This window comes from Phaseolus vulgaris, chromosome 8, assembly GCF_051622355.1.
Source record: "Phaseolus vulgaris cultivar YP4 chromosome 8, ASM5162235v1, whole genome shotgun sequence".
NCBI classification, from domain to species: domain Eukaryota; kingdom Viridiplantae; phylum Streptophyta; class Magnoliopsida; order Fabales; family Fabaceae; genus Phaseolus; species Phaseolus vulgaris.
In genome coordinates this window covers 51,865,324-51,883,473 of record NC_143505.1, presented here as the reverse complement: position 1 = coordinate 51,883,473, position 18,150 = coordinate 51,865,324, and the positions used below count along the sequence as shown (strand labels likewise).

General features: G+C 32.7%; 1 protein-coding gene across 5 annotated transcripts; it reads left to right on the top strand.

The window, feature by feature from the left end:
- Nucleotides 1-2,927: 2,927 nt before the first annotated feature.
- LOC137824342 (RING-finger, DEAD-like helicase, PHD and SNF2 domain-containing protein) lies at nt 2,928-17,459 on the top strand. Of its 5 annotated transcripts, none has more exons than XM_068629957.2 (20): nt 2,987-3,210; nt 3,703-4,532; nt 4,711-4,917; nt 5,066-5,127; nt 5,595-6,051; nt 6,422-6,622; nt 6,900-7,155; nt 7,557-7,797; nt 7,897-8,066; nt 8,157-8,729; nt 9,711-9,880; nt 10,921-11,137; nt 11,221-11,421; nt 12,096-12,212; nt 12,451-12,693; nt 14,361-14,565; nt 14,913-15,124; nt 15,862-16,013; nt 16,543-16,792; nt 16,926-17,459. In XM_068629957.2, the coding sequence occupies exons 2-20, from the start codon at nt 3,715-3,717 to the stop codon at nt 17,181-17,183; spliced, it is 5,010 nt and encodes a 1,669-aa protein (XP_068486058.2). In that variant the 5' UTR covers nt 2,987-3,210; nt 3,703-3,714; the 3' UTR covers nt 17,184-17,459. The 5 variants fall into 5 exon arrangements, with proteins under 5 accessions (XP_090150458.1, XP_090150457.1, XP_068486058.2 ...); XM_068629956.2 differs by having other exon boundaries at nt 3,024-3,210; nt 7,557-7,809; XM_090294332.1 differs by lacking the exon at nt 5,066-5,127 and having other exon boundaries at nt 2,928-3,210.
- The last annotated feature ends 691 nt before the right edge of the window (nt 17,460-18,150 follow it).

The following is an 18,150-nucleotide window of genomic DNA, read 5'->3' as shown; positions in this document are numbered from 1 at the left end:
TACTTATTTTTTTAATAAAAATTCAATTAAAAATATTTACATTTATAAATTAAATTTTAATAAAATTTTATTAAATCTAAAATTTTATTAAAATTAAGAAGTTGTGTTTTTGAAATAGAATATTATGTATTCTATGAGATATCTTTCATAAATGGTGTTAAGTAAAGTTTAAACAAAAATATATATTTAGAAACCTCATAGAATGAAATAATTATTCTAACACGTTTCTATATAGAAGGAGTAAGTGTATCACCTTACTATGATAAAAATATTAGGTACCAATACTTTAAAAAACCAAAAAAATGGGAAAAAAAAACCAAAAAATCACAGAAAATATGACATCATTAAGAATTGAATGTAAAATAGCATACATTTTATTCTCTTTAATATCAAATAACAAGAAAAATATTATAATAGCATATATATAAAGTGGTAAATTATTAAAATTGGGACAAAGAGGAGAAAAATGTGTAAATACTCACTTTGTTCTCATAACTAAATTAAGAAGTCAAGTTTTATTATACTTATAACCCATCAATCTATATATTTCTTATTAAAATTGGGATGAGTTCTGATAATATTTACAATTATGAGTTTATTTGTGATTTCTATTTGTAGGTATACTTAGTTTATAGAAGTGAAAATTATTTTTTTTACAAAGTTCAAAGTGTTGAGCTTCATTAGTTTTAACCAACTCCAACAATGAAGAAAAACAAAAACACTTTAATATCAAAGGGCATGAAAGAAAAACTTTAGACATATTTGCATTTATGTCTTTTCATTATTATTATTTGCTTTTAAGGACTCAAAATATAGCGGATCCTCAAAATCATTATCTTATTTCTCATCAAATATATATAAACAAACAACTCCAAATGAGTCACAATGTGTTTCTATCTCATTAAGAATTATGTTTAGGTATGATAATTGGACGAGATGATGAGTTTGAATTTGACTATACTCGTTCTCAAAACAAAAAATTCATATCATTCTTGTTGAGTATGCAATTTGTGTTTCATTCTCATATTCGTCGGGTAACAAAGTATACCCATACCCATACCTATATCCATAAGTATGTGCCCCCTCGTATTGTCATAAATATTAATGAAATATGTTTTACAAAAATAAAAATCACAACAAAGTAAACATAATATTATCAAGGATTTAATGGTAAATATAAAAAAAAGTTAAATTTTCATAAATTGTATAAAAAAAGTAATCATAATAGAAAATAGTAAAAATTATTCATGGTTAAAATACCATGACAAATACATATATTATTTTCCAAATGTTGAGAGGGAAACACTTAGAGATCTAAGTGAACTTGATAGATATTGAATAAATCAAATTATTGAGAGGATGAAAAAATTAAAAGGTTTGTCAAACAAAACAAAACTAAGAACTAAAGAGAAAAAAGAATAAGATTTTTAGGTTACTTAATAAATCAAAGGTTACACAATTAAATACTCAAAGTTGAGATTTATACAACAAAAAATAACAACGAAGTAGAAATGATCAGATGTGTCTTTATTTATGTCGATATTCAATTTTATTTCGTGAGATATAATACACCATTTGAACAAAACTACATAAAAGAAAAAAAAATGTAATCGAGGTGTTGATGAGGTAGAAAATATTTTGGAAATATGAGTGAACTTGGTGGATATTGAATTTGTTTGAGAATAGGATGAGAATAAAGAATTGTGTGTCGAGAGATTTTTTTTCTTCAAATGAAATGAAACTATGAATCAAAGAAATAAGTGAAAATAAATTTGATATGTTACCTAATAAACTAACAAAGTGTGTTTTAGGATACTTAATAAACTTTGAGTTACAAGGTTGACTACTCAATAATAAGGATCAAACATTCTCAAGTAAAATAAACAAGCAGGAATGATAAGATGCATGTTCTTAATTTGACGAAATTTAGGTTTGTATTACTTAATATGTAATACATCATTTTTGAACGAAATTGCACAAAGAAAAAAATATATGTAACCGAGAGATGATGATGAAAGAAATGTACTTTTGAAAATCTAAGTGAACTTGGTCAATATCGAATAAGTCAAACACTTGAGAGAAAATAAAAAATTACATGTGAGAAACATGACTATTTAAATGAAATAAAGCTAATGACAAAAAATATAGTGAAACACAATTTTTTTATGTCAACTAATAAATTAAAAGAGTATTTTAGAAATTTAATTTGATGAAATTGATGTTTGTGTTTCTTTTAAGATGTATACATGGTTTAAACCAAATAAAAAAAATAAAATGTAATAGAGGATGTGATAATAGAAAAAGTGTTTTGAGAAATAGAGTGAAGTGGGTGAACATTCAATAAGTTAAAGAATTGAAAGAGAATAAAAATAGCTCAACAAAAATTCTTCAAATTAACTAAAATATGAAAATATGTTTTAGATTATCTAATAAACTATAGTAATCCAAAAACAAGAGATAATACTTGTGATGAATATATCCCTACCATATTTTTTAAATTAGGTACTAGGCATGTCCATATTCATGCATATACTTAGTCAATTGTATCTTGTATGATAGGATTATGAAACTTGAAGAATAAATTAATATTTAAGTTTGATTTTGGACTTCTTTATTCTTTTGAGTTATTTTTTTATTAAGTTTTTAAATAGCCATTAAACTTAGTCTAATTATTAATTTATTTGTTTTATTTTGTTTCAATTGAATCTCATATTTAACATATTAATTTAGATATCATAAAAATATTTTAATTAATTAAAATATTAAAATAAAAAATATACAAAACTAAATAAAAATTATGAATTCCTCAAATTTTAAATCTAAAAGTTAGAAAAAGAATATAGACAATCAATATCGCGAATAAAATAACAAAATGAGTAAAATTATAATTTAACCTAATAATTAAAGATGGGTAAAATTGAATAGAAGAGGGGTGGAAAGGTGATGTTAGCAAGGTGAAAGTGGATCCAAGATCTCTGGATTCGTTGCAAACAACTGTTGCGGCTGTAACAACAACACCATCCAACACTTTCACTCACAAACATAGACAAACACACTTTTATGTTGTTTTTCGCATCCTATTTACCAATCTATCTGTTTCTCTCTCTACCTTCTATCCCAAATTCGCTAACTCGCGCGTGTGACTCACTCTCCCGCTGCATGCTCTTTCTCTCTAGCTTCCCCAATTCATGCTCTCTTCACTCTCTTCAGGTTCCAGTTCTAAACTCCCCTTCACATTTTCCCATGCAAAAATTCACGTGCAACACTCATTGCTCTATTGGGTCTCTCAAAATTAACTCAAGTTTCTGACTTTCGGTATTGGTATTGGGTTATGGCGGTGCAATTGATCACTTGCTACCCTTGATTCAGTTGACCCTTTGTTCTTTCCAATCTTTTGTTCCCTAGTTGCATCTACCAAGTCCTGAATGCTTCTCATTCAATCTTCTTTACTTTGCCTTATGATATGTTTAATTATTGTTCAGTTTGTTCTGAACTTTTTATTATGACAGTATAAGAAAGGTGTTTCATTTGTTTTTTGTTTTTTTGCTTGTGTTGTTTTTGTAACCGAAGTGTAAGTGTTGATAAGTCTCTGAGTTGTTTGGCTCCATGTTGAGCTTTCAGTTTCAATTCTGTAAAATCATGAGTGATCTTTATATAGTATGATGTTATGAAATATAGCTTAGCAATTTTTGTTTTTGCCAGTGGTGAAAAGTGATGGGTAGGCGAAAAAGCAAACCAAATCGAGCAGGCGGGATAATACTTGAGACAGATGCTTCTGCTGAGACAGAATTGAATAAACAAAATGTTGGAGAAGGAGGGGAAGAAGCAAAAGGTAGTTATGGTAACATCGATAAACCTTATTTTGTGGAGGTTGCTCGGTTGGATTGGTTGTCGAGTGAACACCTTGATATTTCTGAGGTTGTTTTGAGGGATTTAAAATTGAGTGAAGGTTTTTCTGGTTTTGAATTGTCTGAGGATTTTTGTCGGGATCAGCAGTATTTGTTAAGATTTCGAGTATGTAATGTCAGTAATGTTCTTGGTCGAATCAAATTAGGCCATTGGCCTGTGTTACCCTATACTGATATTCATCTAGAGTTTGCAAGAAGAGTTACCGTTGACCATGTGGAAACATGTACAGTGTTGTTATCTGGTGTTTTTGACGGACCTGATGAAGGTGTTACTGGTCTTCTTCACTTGGCAAGTTTGAAGTTTGTTACACTGAGGCCAGTTCTTGGGGTAAGGCTTTCTGAGGAAATTTCCTCTCTGAGGGTAAGGGTTGAGGTATTAAAGAGTGCCTTTAATGCATGTGAGTCGCTTCTTGATACTTCTAGACAACTATGGAAAAAGAGTATGGTAAATGTAATGTCTTGGTTGCGTCCAGAAATAATGGATTTGGAAGTTAGGTATGGGTTCTTTAGCTGTATGAAAATGGATGGTGATCCACAGACAGAGATGGTAGATGACACTTGCAAGGCAAGGAAACATGCAAGATTTGATCCTGCAGGTTTATATGAAGCCATTAAGCCTTCAAAGTAAGTTAAACATTCTCTTTGTCATTGGATTCTATTTTAAGGGTTAGAATAGTTGGTACATTGGTCAATTGATCATACAATAACATACTTCAATTTTCACCAAAGTTTAGTGATAATCAATCTCATGTAAAAGAATTGTTTAGCTTTTTTGTTTATCTTTCGTATATCTTGTGTACAGAGCTGAGCCAATGCTTGAAGATGACATACCAGAGTTACTTCCTAAATTGAGGCCATATCAAAGGCGTGCAGCTTTCTGGATGGTAGAAAGAGAGAAAGCAGTGGAAGAAAGTCAGGGTGAAAGAGAAAGAAATCAGTTTCATTCTCCATTATGCATACCTGTGGATTTTCTGAACACCAGTTCTCAAATGTTTTTCAATCCATTCAGGTAAGTTTTGTCGATGAGTTGTCAACTTATAATTTCTGTGCATTCTTTTTTTATTGTATTATTCGTGTCCGGCTGGTCACTCTATCCCCCAACTATTATGAATTCATTCTCTCTTCCCTTGTGCTTATTTGAATTACAATGGCTTCAGTGGAAGTATTTCATTGTACCCAGAGACTTCTTCGCCTTATGTATTTGGAGGCATTCTTGCTGGTAGGTCCCCACCTATGTTGCATATTTCATTTTTTCCCTCATATAATCATGCAGATTTTTGCTACATTCTAGTTTTGAAAGGTTCTAGATATTTACTACTGTTTTATATATAAGGAAAGTCTTTTTTCTTGTTGCCTCTTTTGACGGTTTACTATCAAATTTATTGCATAATGAATAATCCATTGGATCTTGTGGCTTTAAGATCATGAGTCTGGTGATAGCATCTTGCTGTTGAAATTCTATCAATTTTTGTTTATATCTACTGTTTATATGAACCATTCTTTTCCATCCACCATTAGCTTAGGTTTTATGGAGATGTTGGTCTTTGACTTAGTATTATATTATAGTTGGTATTTATTGATGATATTATTGACAAACTATGTGGGTGTTGTATGCAATATAGTTTTCCATTTTTCAATACAATTGAAAATTCCGTCTTCTATGACTAATTTATTTTGATGCAACAGATGAGATGGGCTTGGGAAAAACTGTTGAATTGCTTGCTTGCATCTTTACTCATCGCAGATCAGCATCTGGAAGTGACATATTATTTGATTTAGAGCCACAAATTAACGGGGACCAAAAAGTCACTTTGAAAAGAGTCAAAAGAGATCGTGTGGAGTGCATGTGTGGAGCTGTGAGCGAAAGTCTTAAATATGAAGGACTATGGGTTCAGTGTGACATTTGTGATGCTTGGCAGCATGCGGATTGTGTTGGTTATTCACCTAAAGGAAAATCTTTGAAATCAAAACAAGGATGTGAAAGCAAGACATATAAAACTACCATGGCTGTGAGGGATGGAGAATATGTATGTCATATGTGCTCTGAACTAATTCAAGCTACTGAATCTCCTATTGCCTCTGGTGCCACTCTCATTGTCTGCCCAGCTCCTATTTTGCCCCAGTGGCATGATGAAATTATACGGTATTTAAGTTTTTCTTAATCTCTTTATTTGTGTGTATGCCTTTAGGAGAACTTGATCCTCCTATTCTATATAATTCTGAGTAAGGTACTGTTTTTAGTCTTATCTCTTACAAAAGTTGTTTAGGCCCAACTCAACCCTACAAACCAACTTGTAAGGTGGCGATTGTTCTCATTTATATATTGTATTTTGACACTGTAACTAGTCAATGTGGGACTTGGGCTTTACACACATCCGTGTGGACTTGAGAGTAACGTTCTTGCTCCATGATTTAGTATGTCTGTGACGTATGACCACGACGTGTAATGCCTTTTTAGTTTTTTAATTTAGTTATGGTCAAAATTGTCTCATTAAATTTATTTGTCCTTGTAGCCATACACATCATGGCTCCTTGAAAACTTGTGTCTACGAAGGTGTGCGAGAAACATCTTTTTCCAATGCGTCTGTGATGGATATCAGTGATCTTGCCAGTGCTGACATTGTATTAACTACATATGATGTGCTTAAAGAGGATCTGTCGCATGATTCTGATAGGCATGTGGGTGATCGACACTTTCTGAGGTTTCAAAAGAGGTTTGCCCTAAAGAGTGCCATATTCCCCCTTTGTTATCATATAAATTATAATATGTATGATATTTTATCTATACATTTCAAGACGAGTTTATGAGTTTGATCGAACTTTTCATCCATCAGGTTTGATTGTCTTTGAGGTGTTATATTTTGTTTATGATTTCTAATTTTTAAACCTTTAGACAAACCATCCACACTAATGTAATATTTTAGAAAACAATTAGATCTCAGTGTGTCTATTATGGTCCCAAGTGTTTTAGTAGCCTCTTTTTTCTTGTAGGTACCCTGTCATCCCAACTCTTCTTACGAGAATATACTGGTGGAGGGTTTGCTTGGATGAGGCACAAATGGTGGAAAGTAATAGTACAGCTTCCACTGAAATGGCTCTAAGACTCCATTCAAAGTATCGATGGTGCATTACTGGTACCCCAATTCAGCGAAAACTTGATGACTTATATGGACTTCTAAGGTTTCTTGTGGCCAGTCCTTTTGATAAATACAGGTGGTGGACTGATGTTATTCGAGATCCTTATGAGGTATTTTATCTTTAATTAATGGTTTACAAACTTGGTACAGACTGACTTTCCTTATTACAAGTTTTTTCTTTAATTTTATACATAAAAATTGAATATGCACTTGGAGTAAGTTATATTCTCGTATGATCACCTAATTGCCATAAACAACATAATAATCTTGGACTCTTTGCAGGTAGAATTAATATGGAAATCTAAGTCCAAATTGTATTCTCATATGACATGCTATATAATAAGCCTTGTTTGTATAGAGACAATCAATTACCTTTTTGCAATTTTCTTTTAGTTTAGACATCTCTAATTTTGTCATGTCCTACATCTAATCACTTCTCCTTTCAGCTGAGTTCATAAAGGTTTGTAAATTTATCTAAACTTAGCTTAGCTATTACTCCATACTTATGCAGAAGGGAGATGTGCGAGCTATGGAATTTACACACAAAGTTTTCAAACAAATCATGTGGCGTTCTTCTAAAAAACATGTTGCAGATGAATTGGACCTTCCATCCCAAGAGGAGTGCCTTTCTTGGCTTTCACTCTCACCAGTAGAGGAGCACTTTTACCAGAGGCAACATGAAACTTGTGTTAGAGATGCCCATGAAGTTATTGAAAGTTTGAGAAATGATATTCTTAATAGACAAGGCCCAGGTTTTGCCCATTGTTGAGTAATTTCGTTTTATAAGTCATTTGAAAGAAATGTGCATCCATGGTGATGATTGAACTTGCAATATTTGATGCATATTCCAGATTCTATCTCTTTGCAAAGTTCCTCTGATCCTTTAATCACTCACACCGAGGCAGGGAAGCTACTGAATGCTTTGCTGAAGCTTCGTCAAGCTTGTTGTCATCCCCAGGTTGGAAGTTCTGGGTTGCGCTCCCTACAACAAACACCAATGACTATGGAAGAAATACTAATGGTATGTTACATGGAAGGATCTTTGATTTGTTTTTACATACAATATACAAATGTCCATCAAATTTTTATTTTTATGGAACTTAATATATAGGTTCTTATAAGCAAGACCAAGATAGAAGGTGAGGAAGCTCTCAGGAAGTTAGTTATTGCTTTGAATGCGCTTGCAGCTATTGCTGCAATACAAAAAGATTTTTCTGAAGCTACATCACTGTACAGTGAAGCTCTTACTTTGGCTGGAGAGCATTCTGAAGATTTTCGCCTGGATCCTTTGTTAAATATTCACATTCATCATAATCTTGCTGAAATACTGCCACTTGCTTCAAACTTTGCATTAATATTGGCATCCAAAGGAAAACAATTATCTGAAAGTTCTGAATTTAAGATGACCAAAAGGCATTTAATTGTAAAGGTTGACAGTTGTCATGTGAAGAGGCAAAAAATAAGTGGTTGTGATGACATAAATGTAACCGTGCCATCGGCAGAACTATCAAATGTTAGCCTTTCAGAAAATGACACAAAGGAGGATCAGGAATTTGATAATTTATCAGCCAATTCTGTCAAATCTCTAATAGCAGAATGTGAAGATTCAAAACAGAAATACTTATCTGTCTTCAGTTCAAAGCTATCTGCAGCCCAACAGGAGTTTCAAAGTTCTTACATTCAGGTAAACATCTTCAATGGATCTTAAGGAAGAATTTGTTCACTTATACTGAACTTGGAGATTTGTTTATGTGAGTTGATTACTTCCCGTGGAATGCAAAGAGATCTTAGTCTGTATATAATATCATAACTACCTAATATTGGATATAACCAAACTATTTCATACTACATTGATTCCTAATACACAGTTTGTCCACCATTATTTTAAGCCACAATAACCATTTCTGTGACCATAGAGACTTATTTGAATGGCACAAACTAACACATTTTTATATGAGATTGATAAACATAGTGATGCTGCTATGGAATGGTCCTTATTGGGAAAACCCCCAGTTCTACATAGGCTAAAGATAGAACGTAGAAAGAGAATATAAGAGGAGAACAATCCTCATCTTATAAGTCAGTTTTGTAAGGTTGATTTAGACATAAATTCACATTCTATGATGACATTAGAGCTTATCTTCAATTAATTATAGGGGCCACACACCATATAATGTACTCACCAAGCCTAATAGTGTTGTTATGCATGAGAGGGTGTATTGGAAAAACCAAGATAGAACTTGAAAAGAGTATACAATACCCACATGTAATGACATTTTTTCTCCAAAATCAATTCACATCTCCCTTTGTTAGATAGGAAGTTGATTCCTATAATAGACTAATCATATACCTCCGTTTGCCCACTTCATTTTCATTCAAATTGAATCACTGTACTCATGCCTGCTTTCTGTTTTCATAGTTTTAAAAGGAAAGAATGCAAGATGTGTTGCCTATAGAGGCCAAAAAATTAAATATGATCACTGATTTTGTTTCATTTTGAGGATAAGCAATTATTATGTTATGTAGTTAATTACATGAGATACATAGTAATACCGAACCATGTTGAGATGCTTTATTATGTTAAAATTATGAAGAGATGAATCTACTCAAGGTTTTTTCTAGCTTTGATGATATTTTCTGTAAATGACATTTGTATTTTTTGCAGGTCAGTAATGCTTATCGTGACAGTAGAACAGATCAAAATACATTTTGGTGGTTAGAAGCACTCCATCATGCTGAACAGAGCAAAGATTTCTCTACTGAGTTGATTAGAAAGATTGAAGAAGCCATCTCGGGAGCTTCAAGCAATTCAAAGTCATCAAGAATAACTGCTCGGTCAGTCAGGCTTTGATTATGTAACACAATTGTCTAGTACTGCAGTTTTGGTGTTATCCATATACTACTTTCTGAATTATGCTTGATCTTTGTATGTAGGATCACCATAAAAGAGTTGCTGAACAATGTAATACATTTAAAACTGATATCAACAACATACAATATCTAGATTTGAACAATGTTCTAATATATAATTATTACTTGTCATTTTCATATATATCTTGTTAAAGCCTAACTCAATCTTACAAAACCAGTTTGAAATGTGAGATTTACACCTACTTATTTTTGGTCATATCTCTAGTCAATGTGAGATCTCCAATAAAGACTATAGAGAAAAACTCAAGTTCCATATTGGCTAAAAATAGAGCCTAGAAGAGTATATAAATGGAGAAAATCCTCACTTTGCAAGGAAAGTTTGTAGGATTGAATTAGGCCTCAATTCACATTCTAAGATTGTATCAAAGTCTATCCAAGATTCATTATAGAAGGATCATCCATCATATTATCCATGTACCAAGCCAATAGTGTTGGACAAGAGTTGTATTTTAAAAAAGCCAAGTTCCACATTGGTTAGAGATAGATCCTAAATCAGAGTATATAAGGGAAGAAATCCTCACCTTACAAATTAGTTTTGTGGGGTTAAGTTTAGGTCTAAAACCCACATTTAAGAATGCCCAACTTTCATTGCTATAGTTGTCAGGCAAAAAGTTCCTTAATGGTTTTTTATACAGTGCAAAATCTCAATTTAGTTTATGCCAAAATTGAACTTAATTATTAAGAGTGTGCAGTAATGATCAAACTTCTAGGTCTAACCACTTGGTTAGAGAGGCTATGGTACCATGTCATAGACGAATACCCAATAGCTTAAGCAATTAGCAAACGCTTATGAATGATTGTAAATCTCGAATACATGGCATTTGGGAGGGATCTTCTATTGTGTAATCAGATTTCAAAATTATTTGCTTAGAGATTTTCATAAATAGCTTCTAGTAAATTGACTATGAGATAACTATTACTAATGTGTGTTACTTTTAATCCAGTTTCCGAAGCATAAGCTCTCTAAAGTATCAAATTCAGACAGGTTTGGATCAGTTAGAGGCCTCTAGAAAAACACTACTAGATCGACTGTTAGAAATTGATCAGACAATGGAAAAACCAAAAGAAGAAGATATTGAACGTGTGGGCAAATGTCAAAATTGTCAGCCTAATTGTGATGGTCCCCCGTGTATTTTGTGCGAACTAGATGGATTGTTTCAGGTTTACCTCTTAATTTATCTGTCAATTTTACTTTTCCCGTGTCTAATGAATGTGATAGGGTCTCATGAGTTTTTTTCCCTCAGGATTATGAAGCAAGACTCTTCATTCTTAAGAATGAACGTGGAGGAATAATTTCATCTGCTGAGGAGGCAGTAGATTTTCAGAAGAAAAATGTTGCACTGAATCATTTCCTCTCAAAGCTATCACAATCTAGTAACAGTTCTACAACATCTGATATTGGTCATGAGGAATCAAAGAAAAGGAATGTTGGACAAAGAGTAGTGGTTAGTTACTTCATTTGATTGACATTTGCTTTGGGTCATAGACTACTGCAGATTTATTATACCTCTTCTCTCTCTCTCTCTCTTGTTGTTTTAAAGATGATACTTCTCTTTCATTGATATATGGGCATCTACAGTGCAAAAGTCTTATTCTAATTTAAATGAATCCCACTATGTTACATCACTTCTCAACAGCTCACGTATTTTTATAAGTTTTGCTTCAATGATGAGGTCTTATTATAAGAACCCCACACTTCAATTTGTTAATACTTAAAAATGTAAGATCCCACACTTGAAATATTGTATTTATTGTTAAGACCTAGCTCTTAAGCTTTCTCCAATCAGAGTTTCCTATAAGACCTGATGCTTAAATTTAGGAACCTTCTTAATATCTCTGCACTGAAAATATTCAGTGTCTATTGAAAGAGAGTTTTGAATTGTTATATTATGAATCGAAAAAGGAGAAAAGGACTCCTGAAATATATCAATGGATTCAACACAATGTTCCTTAATATAGTGTTTGGAAGTGTCAAGATGCACTCTATGCAAATTAGATTCCGAGGCGGACCATCAACACTGATTGGATCTTTTTTTCATTTCGAGAAAATTTGGCTAGTATTTTGAAACATGTAACATTGCCTTTTAACCTTCCAAATTTATTATGTTTTTCTTTTTAGGTTTCAAGATCAGCATCTGAGTTGGAGCTAATTCTTGGAGTTATAAAGAACTACTGCAAGGCTCGATTAGGAAGGGACTCTGTCTCAGCTGCCACCAAGGATTTACATGTTTTTGAGGTATAGCCTTATGAAATATTTTCTATGGATAGGATTCCTCTAGGAGCTATTAACTTAATCTAAAGTGTTTTTATTTTCAATTTTAATCTTCTCTCCTCCCAAAATACAAGTAAACCTTTTCAGGATCGTTTGATTTTGCTCAGTAAGAAAGTAATTGACTGACAGCTGTAATCTTTTTAAACACTAAGATTATCTGTAATAACAATTTTGATTGACTTGGTTCCTTTTCCTCTGTAAGGGAATGCGAAAGGAGTTTGGCCATGCAAGGTCTTTGGCATTAGCTCAAGCTCAGTATCTGCGTGCACATGATGAAATACAGATGGCTGTTTCCCGTCTGCACCTAAGGGCAAGCGAAGATGATAAATCTCTTGATGCTTTAGGTGAAAATGAGTTAGTTGCCGCTAGCTCCAACTTTTCCCATGAAAAGTTTATGTCATTGACCATGTTGTCCCAGACGAAAGGAAAACTCCGTTACTTAAAGGTATAAAGAAATAACTCTTAGAAATTTGTATATATTGAAATTGTTTTCTCTTTATATATATGTATGTATATATTAAATTTCTAAATAATCAAATTCAAAATTGGTCACCATTGAGCAATTAATGATATATGTTAAGTTTGCTGAAGTTGATGGGGAATTTTATTGCAACTGAAATCTTCAATAATTGAATATTTTCATTAATAATCGATAGAGCTATAAAATCCCTCGCAGGCATCCATATAACTGTTTTTGGAGAGGTAAGTGGTTAGTTTAATCCGTGTAGTCTTCATTCTTTGAGTTAATTTAAAAATTTTAGCACTAGGTGAGCTAGTTTATTGTTCATGCTTCAGTCTCACAGAGATTTTGCATGGGGTGGGTGGGGTAATTGTTGGAAACATAAAACCATTTTAAGAACTGGTTCTTGACAATAATAATCGTGAATTTCTATATGGGACGTGGGAAATATCTCTGAATGGTCATATAAGAGTTCATTTATAAACCAAAATTTGTTATAAGAAACTCGTATACTTGTGAAATAGAATGAATAACTAAAGGAAACCTTTACCTTCTAAAAGATTCAGTGATTCTCATTTTTGTCCTTGAGACTTATTTTTACTTTTAGCTTCACAAAGATTCCATTGTACATGGTTAAGATGTCTCATGTCTTGTTTCGTGGTTATCAATATTGTTAGGATACACTACTGATTGATGTAACTGTCAGTTGAAACTGTTGGTTATATTTCTGTTAATTGGAACTGTCAGCTGTTACAGTTGGTTAGTGTTCAGATGCTTTAAATCTGGACAGTCATCCTTTCTATAAATAATTCTGTACTCTGCTATATGGACCAGTCATTAAAGGCATTACAGTTTCAGTTTATCTTTCTCTAATTTTGTCTTTTCTTTAAGTTTTATGATCTTAACAAATATAGCTATGGTACTCTTTGGAAGACTTGAGCAAACCTCTCCCCTTGAGCTAGTTTCTGGGGTTGAGCTAGGCCCTTTTTGTTTCTAATATATGTCAATACTACCATTCTGTCAACATCATTTATGTCAATATTAATGAGGGTTGTCAATGGATGATTCTCACTGTTCTGTTTCTAACATGAACTCATAAGAGTTGCAAGGTTTTAAATTGTGGTGGTGGAGTCCTGAAACTATTGACTTCATGAAATTACACTCAAATGCTGCCGTAATTGCAGTTACAATGCAGTTTGGGAGACCCCTAAAACCTTGATGTTGTGACCAAAATTGTAGTTTTGGCCTGCACTTTTAAAACTTTGTGAAGAGTTGGTTGTTACAAAAATTTAATGGTAGCACATCTAGTGTGTGCCTATAAAAAATTTGGTTAAAAAAACTTCATATGACAGTTGCACTAAATATTAACATAACAGCGAAATATTTGACTGCTAAGATGTTTTGATTCAATCTTAAACACGAGACTTGAGAGAATACGTTATACTTACTTAGAGACCAACATTTGTTTGATATTTAAATAACCGGCATAAATTGATGATCCACCTGTGTTTTCATCTTCCTAGGTGTTTTTCATTTGCCAATCTAACTAAAAACTCAACGTGATATTTTTAAATTCCCCACTAAGATTTCCTGAAATATATGATATTTCTTTTCTGACTTGGATGCTTAACCTAAGCTAAACCATTTTTCAGGGTTTGGTTCAATCTAAGCAAAAAATGCAATTTGAAAGTCCAAACAGTTCTTCATTCACACGAGAAACAACTGCAATGTCAAACTCTACAGAAGAGAAGGCTGTACTTATAGCTAAAACTGATGATGAAACATGCCCAGTCTGTCAAGAAAAGCTAGGCAATCAGAAGATGGTTTTTCAATGTGGGCATGTTACATGCTGTAAATGTAAGAATTATACGAGGAAACTTTATATCATCCTTCTTTAGTTGTGTTGGAGATTTAATTAAAGTCATTTCTCTTCACCTAGCAACTTAAGCTTTTAGGAGAGTTGGTTTTTGACTTGATTTTGGAGCCTCTATGATCAAGTAACGTAGAGTTTGATAATTGTTCATTTCATTCTTATTAAGAAAGCAATCAGTACCAGTATACATAGCGTGTGCTCTTCTAGTATTACATTCATCCATCTGTTTTCAACAGACATTTAGTTAAGCATTTATTGACTCTGAAATGAAGCATTTATTGACTTTGAAATTAATATTATATGAAAAATAACTATGCATCTATTTTTACAGGTTTATTTGCTATGACTGAGAAAAGACTTCAAAATAGCAAGGTTCATAATTGGGTGATGTGCCCTACATGTCGGCAGCATACTGATTTTGGAAACATTGCCTATGCTGTTGATTCACAGAATGAATCTTCCAATCTTTCAGTGCTGCATACAATTGACAGCAGTGAAAAGTGTGAAGCGTCCATTAGCGTCAAAGGATCATACGGAACTAAGGTCTTTTTTCTGCAGAAGATCTTAAATTCTATTGATACCCTTAAGATAGACGAGCATAATTCTTTTCTATAAGTCCGCATGCCTCTATCCAGGGATATACTTTGTTTTCTTAATTCTGAACTTTCATGGATTTTAACTTTTTTGCACTGGATATTTTACTTGTAATTCCATAGCACAAATATCAATGCTTGTCTGCAAACCTTTTTTCTTTGATATAGGCTTATGCCTATCATTGTTGGACTTTAAAAACTGGTAGGTAGAGTTGATTGTGTCTCTCGGCATATAGTTTAGACTTTAATTCTTTTTGACTGGATTGCTATGATATTGAGATGCTTTTCATTTTTGCAATTCGTGGCAAATTGATTTTCTATGAAATTAAATTTTCATAGACTAATTAAGCTAGTAATCCAATAATGATTAAGAAATTTTCTATTAGTAATTAGATATGAAACCATTTTTCAGCTGCCACTGAGCATCATAAGGTATTAGTAGAATAGGTTTGTTCTTGTTGAATTAGAGTCTAAAACGACCCTTTTTAATTTTAAACCTGTGATAATACAGATTACAAATTTGCTAAATAACTAACATTTCTCAAAATATATTGTTGCTACAATTACACTGTAATTTTACTTGCTTTAGAAAATAGGACATGCTTTGGCTTATTTGATTTATACCATATCCCTGATGCCCTCTAACTCTTGTATTCCTCATATTTTTCTATATTTGGTGTTCTGTAGATTGAAGCAGTCACAAGAAGAATCTTGTGGGTAAAGGCTAATGATCATAAAGCAAAAGTTCTTGTGTTTTCAAGTTGGAATGATGTACTTGATGTATTGGAGCATGCCTTTACTGCCAATAACATTACCTTCATCCGGATGAAGGGAGGCAGGTATGATAATCTGTGCAGTTATTTGTGTTTTTATGCTGAGCTACTAGACATTCATTTAGGGGGAAAATAAAATTACAAGATAGGCAAAGAAAAGATTATGACTAAGATCCTATTGTAGTCCCACACATTTATTTTCTCCCCAATACATTCCTAACTTTCTTACCTTTTCTCATTTTGGCCGAACGAGGTTGTAATTCTCTTCAATTTGGTCTAGTTGTGTTGGATCTTAGATTCAACACATAAAACCTGTCTCCGGAAGAGGTGAAGATTGAGTTAGATTAAGTCGAGTTTGGTTTGACCCAATCACAAAAGAAAACTCAATCGAATCTGTTCAAGTTAGATTGAGTCGGATCGGGTTGTGTTATCTGACCCGGTCAATAACCCTAGTATAGTCCATAAATTTGGTTCAGAGGATTATTTCTTGTGGAACCATCTAGGCTTTGCTTCAGTTAAAAAGAATGGCTGATGATCTTCAGCCTATTTCAACTTTGTTATGCTGATGTTATTTTGGTTATGAATTTGAGTTCAGAAAAGCACATGTTGCCATCAGTCAATTTAGAGGAAAAGAGAATGATACAAAAGGATGTGAGGGGTCAACACCAAAATCTATTCAGGTGTTGTTGCTTTTAATCCAACATGGTGCGAATGGACTCAATCTTTTGGAAGCGCAGCATGTGGTTCTTGTAGAGCCATTGCTAAATCCAGCTGCTGAAGCACAAGCAATCAGTCGTGTACATCGGATTGGACAAAAACATAAGACCCTCATTCATCGTTTCATTGTAAGCACTCTTATCTCTCTCCCTATCCTTCATGTGCCAACTCATTGTAACTATTATCCTTTTTTATTTTATTGTCATAAAATTAAATTCAACACATGAACTGTTCTTACAGTTTTGTTCTTGTATGTGTTAGGTGAAAGACACGGTTGAAGAGAGTCTATATAAATTGAACAGAAGCAGGAGCAATCATTCATTCATCAGTGGAAACACTAAAAATCAAGATCAACCTGTTTTGACCCTGAAGGATGTGGAAGCCTTGTTGTCTAGAGCACCTCTTACTATGCCAGAAAGTGAAGAAAATCTTGGCACAAACACAAATCTTAGACACTTGCCACCATCAGTAGCCGCTGCTATAGCTGCTGAGAAGAGACTTAATGAACAAAGGACATGATTTTACTTCTCTCTTTGTTCCATTGATGGTTTCCATTGCATTTCAAAGATGCCACTAAACACAAATGCAGTCATTTCAAGAGGCAAGAGGAGATGCAATGCAATAATCTGTCAACTGTAGATTCTTACCAAGATTCTACTGTCTAACATTTATAAATTTGTTTATTCTTGTACATAATTTTAAGTGTTGAGTAGAGATCTGTAAAATATATATTAATCCTGTTCTCCATGTAAACTTAGCACACCGAAAAATGTATTTCACTAGTTAATTGACTAACTGAATTATTTAGTTATTAGTCTTCCCTACTAGTGTCTAAAGAATCAGTGAAATGAGAAAATAAATGTTAAAAATTATGAAATAGTGTTTTGAAAATCATGGAAGCACTGTTACGTATTTCAATAATTCTCTTAATTCTTTGATGAGAGTCTTGAGCACCGGGTAATTATAAATTTGTTAACTTATAAACAATATTAAGGTACTGTTTATACCTTTTTAAGTTGAAATTAAGTTTCACCATCATAATTTGCAGTCTTTTACTACGTAAATTATTGAAGTAAAACGAGTAGATAATTGAGTTTCTTATAAATGTTGATTTTCTAAACAATGGCTTTCCTAAGAAAAATTAAACTTATCTAGATGATATCTGTGCTTCGAGATAATGGCTTTTGATTATTGAAGAAGTCCTTTCTTTTAGCAAAAGAAGTTTGTTAAAGTAAAACTCTAATTTTAATTGAGAACAATAAAATCAATATTTAAAATATTGTATCTTTTAACTTTTATTTAAATAATTCAGTCACTTGCAAAATAATTAATTACTCGACAAGATAATTGTAAAACAGGTTATTTAAAGTACATTAGACTTATTTTAAAAACACTAAAAAAATTGTTAAGAAACAACTTTTGGCAGACAAATTAGGAGGACATTTAGAACTGAATTGTGTTACGTCAAGTAGCAATGGTTTTTTTC

What these genes read in the sequence shown, in the direction of transcription:
- LOC137824342 (XM_068629956.2), top strand. Translation starts at nt 3,715, where the DNA reads ATGGGTAGGCGAAAAAGCAAACCAAATCGAGCAGGCGGGATAATACTT. An exon ending in TGGCATGATGAAATTATACG is followed by an intron (nt 6,052 to 6,421) that starts GTATTTAAGTTT and finishes TTGTCCTTGTAG; the next exon opens with CCATACACATCATGGCTCCT. An exon ending in CCCTCATTCATCGTTTCATT is followed by an intron (nt 16,793 to 16,925) that starts GTAAGCACTCTT and finishes TGTATGTGTTAG; the next exon opens with GTGAAAGACACGGTTGAAGA.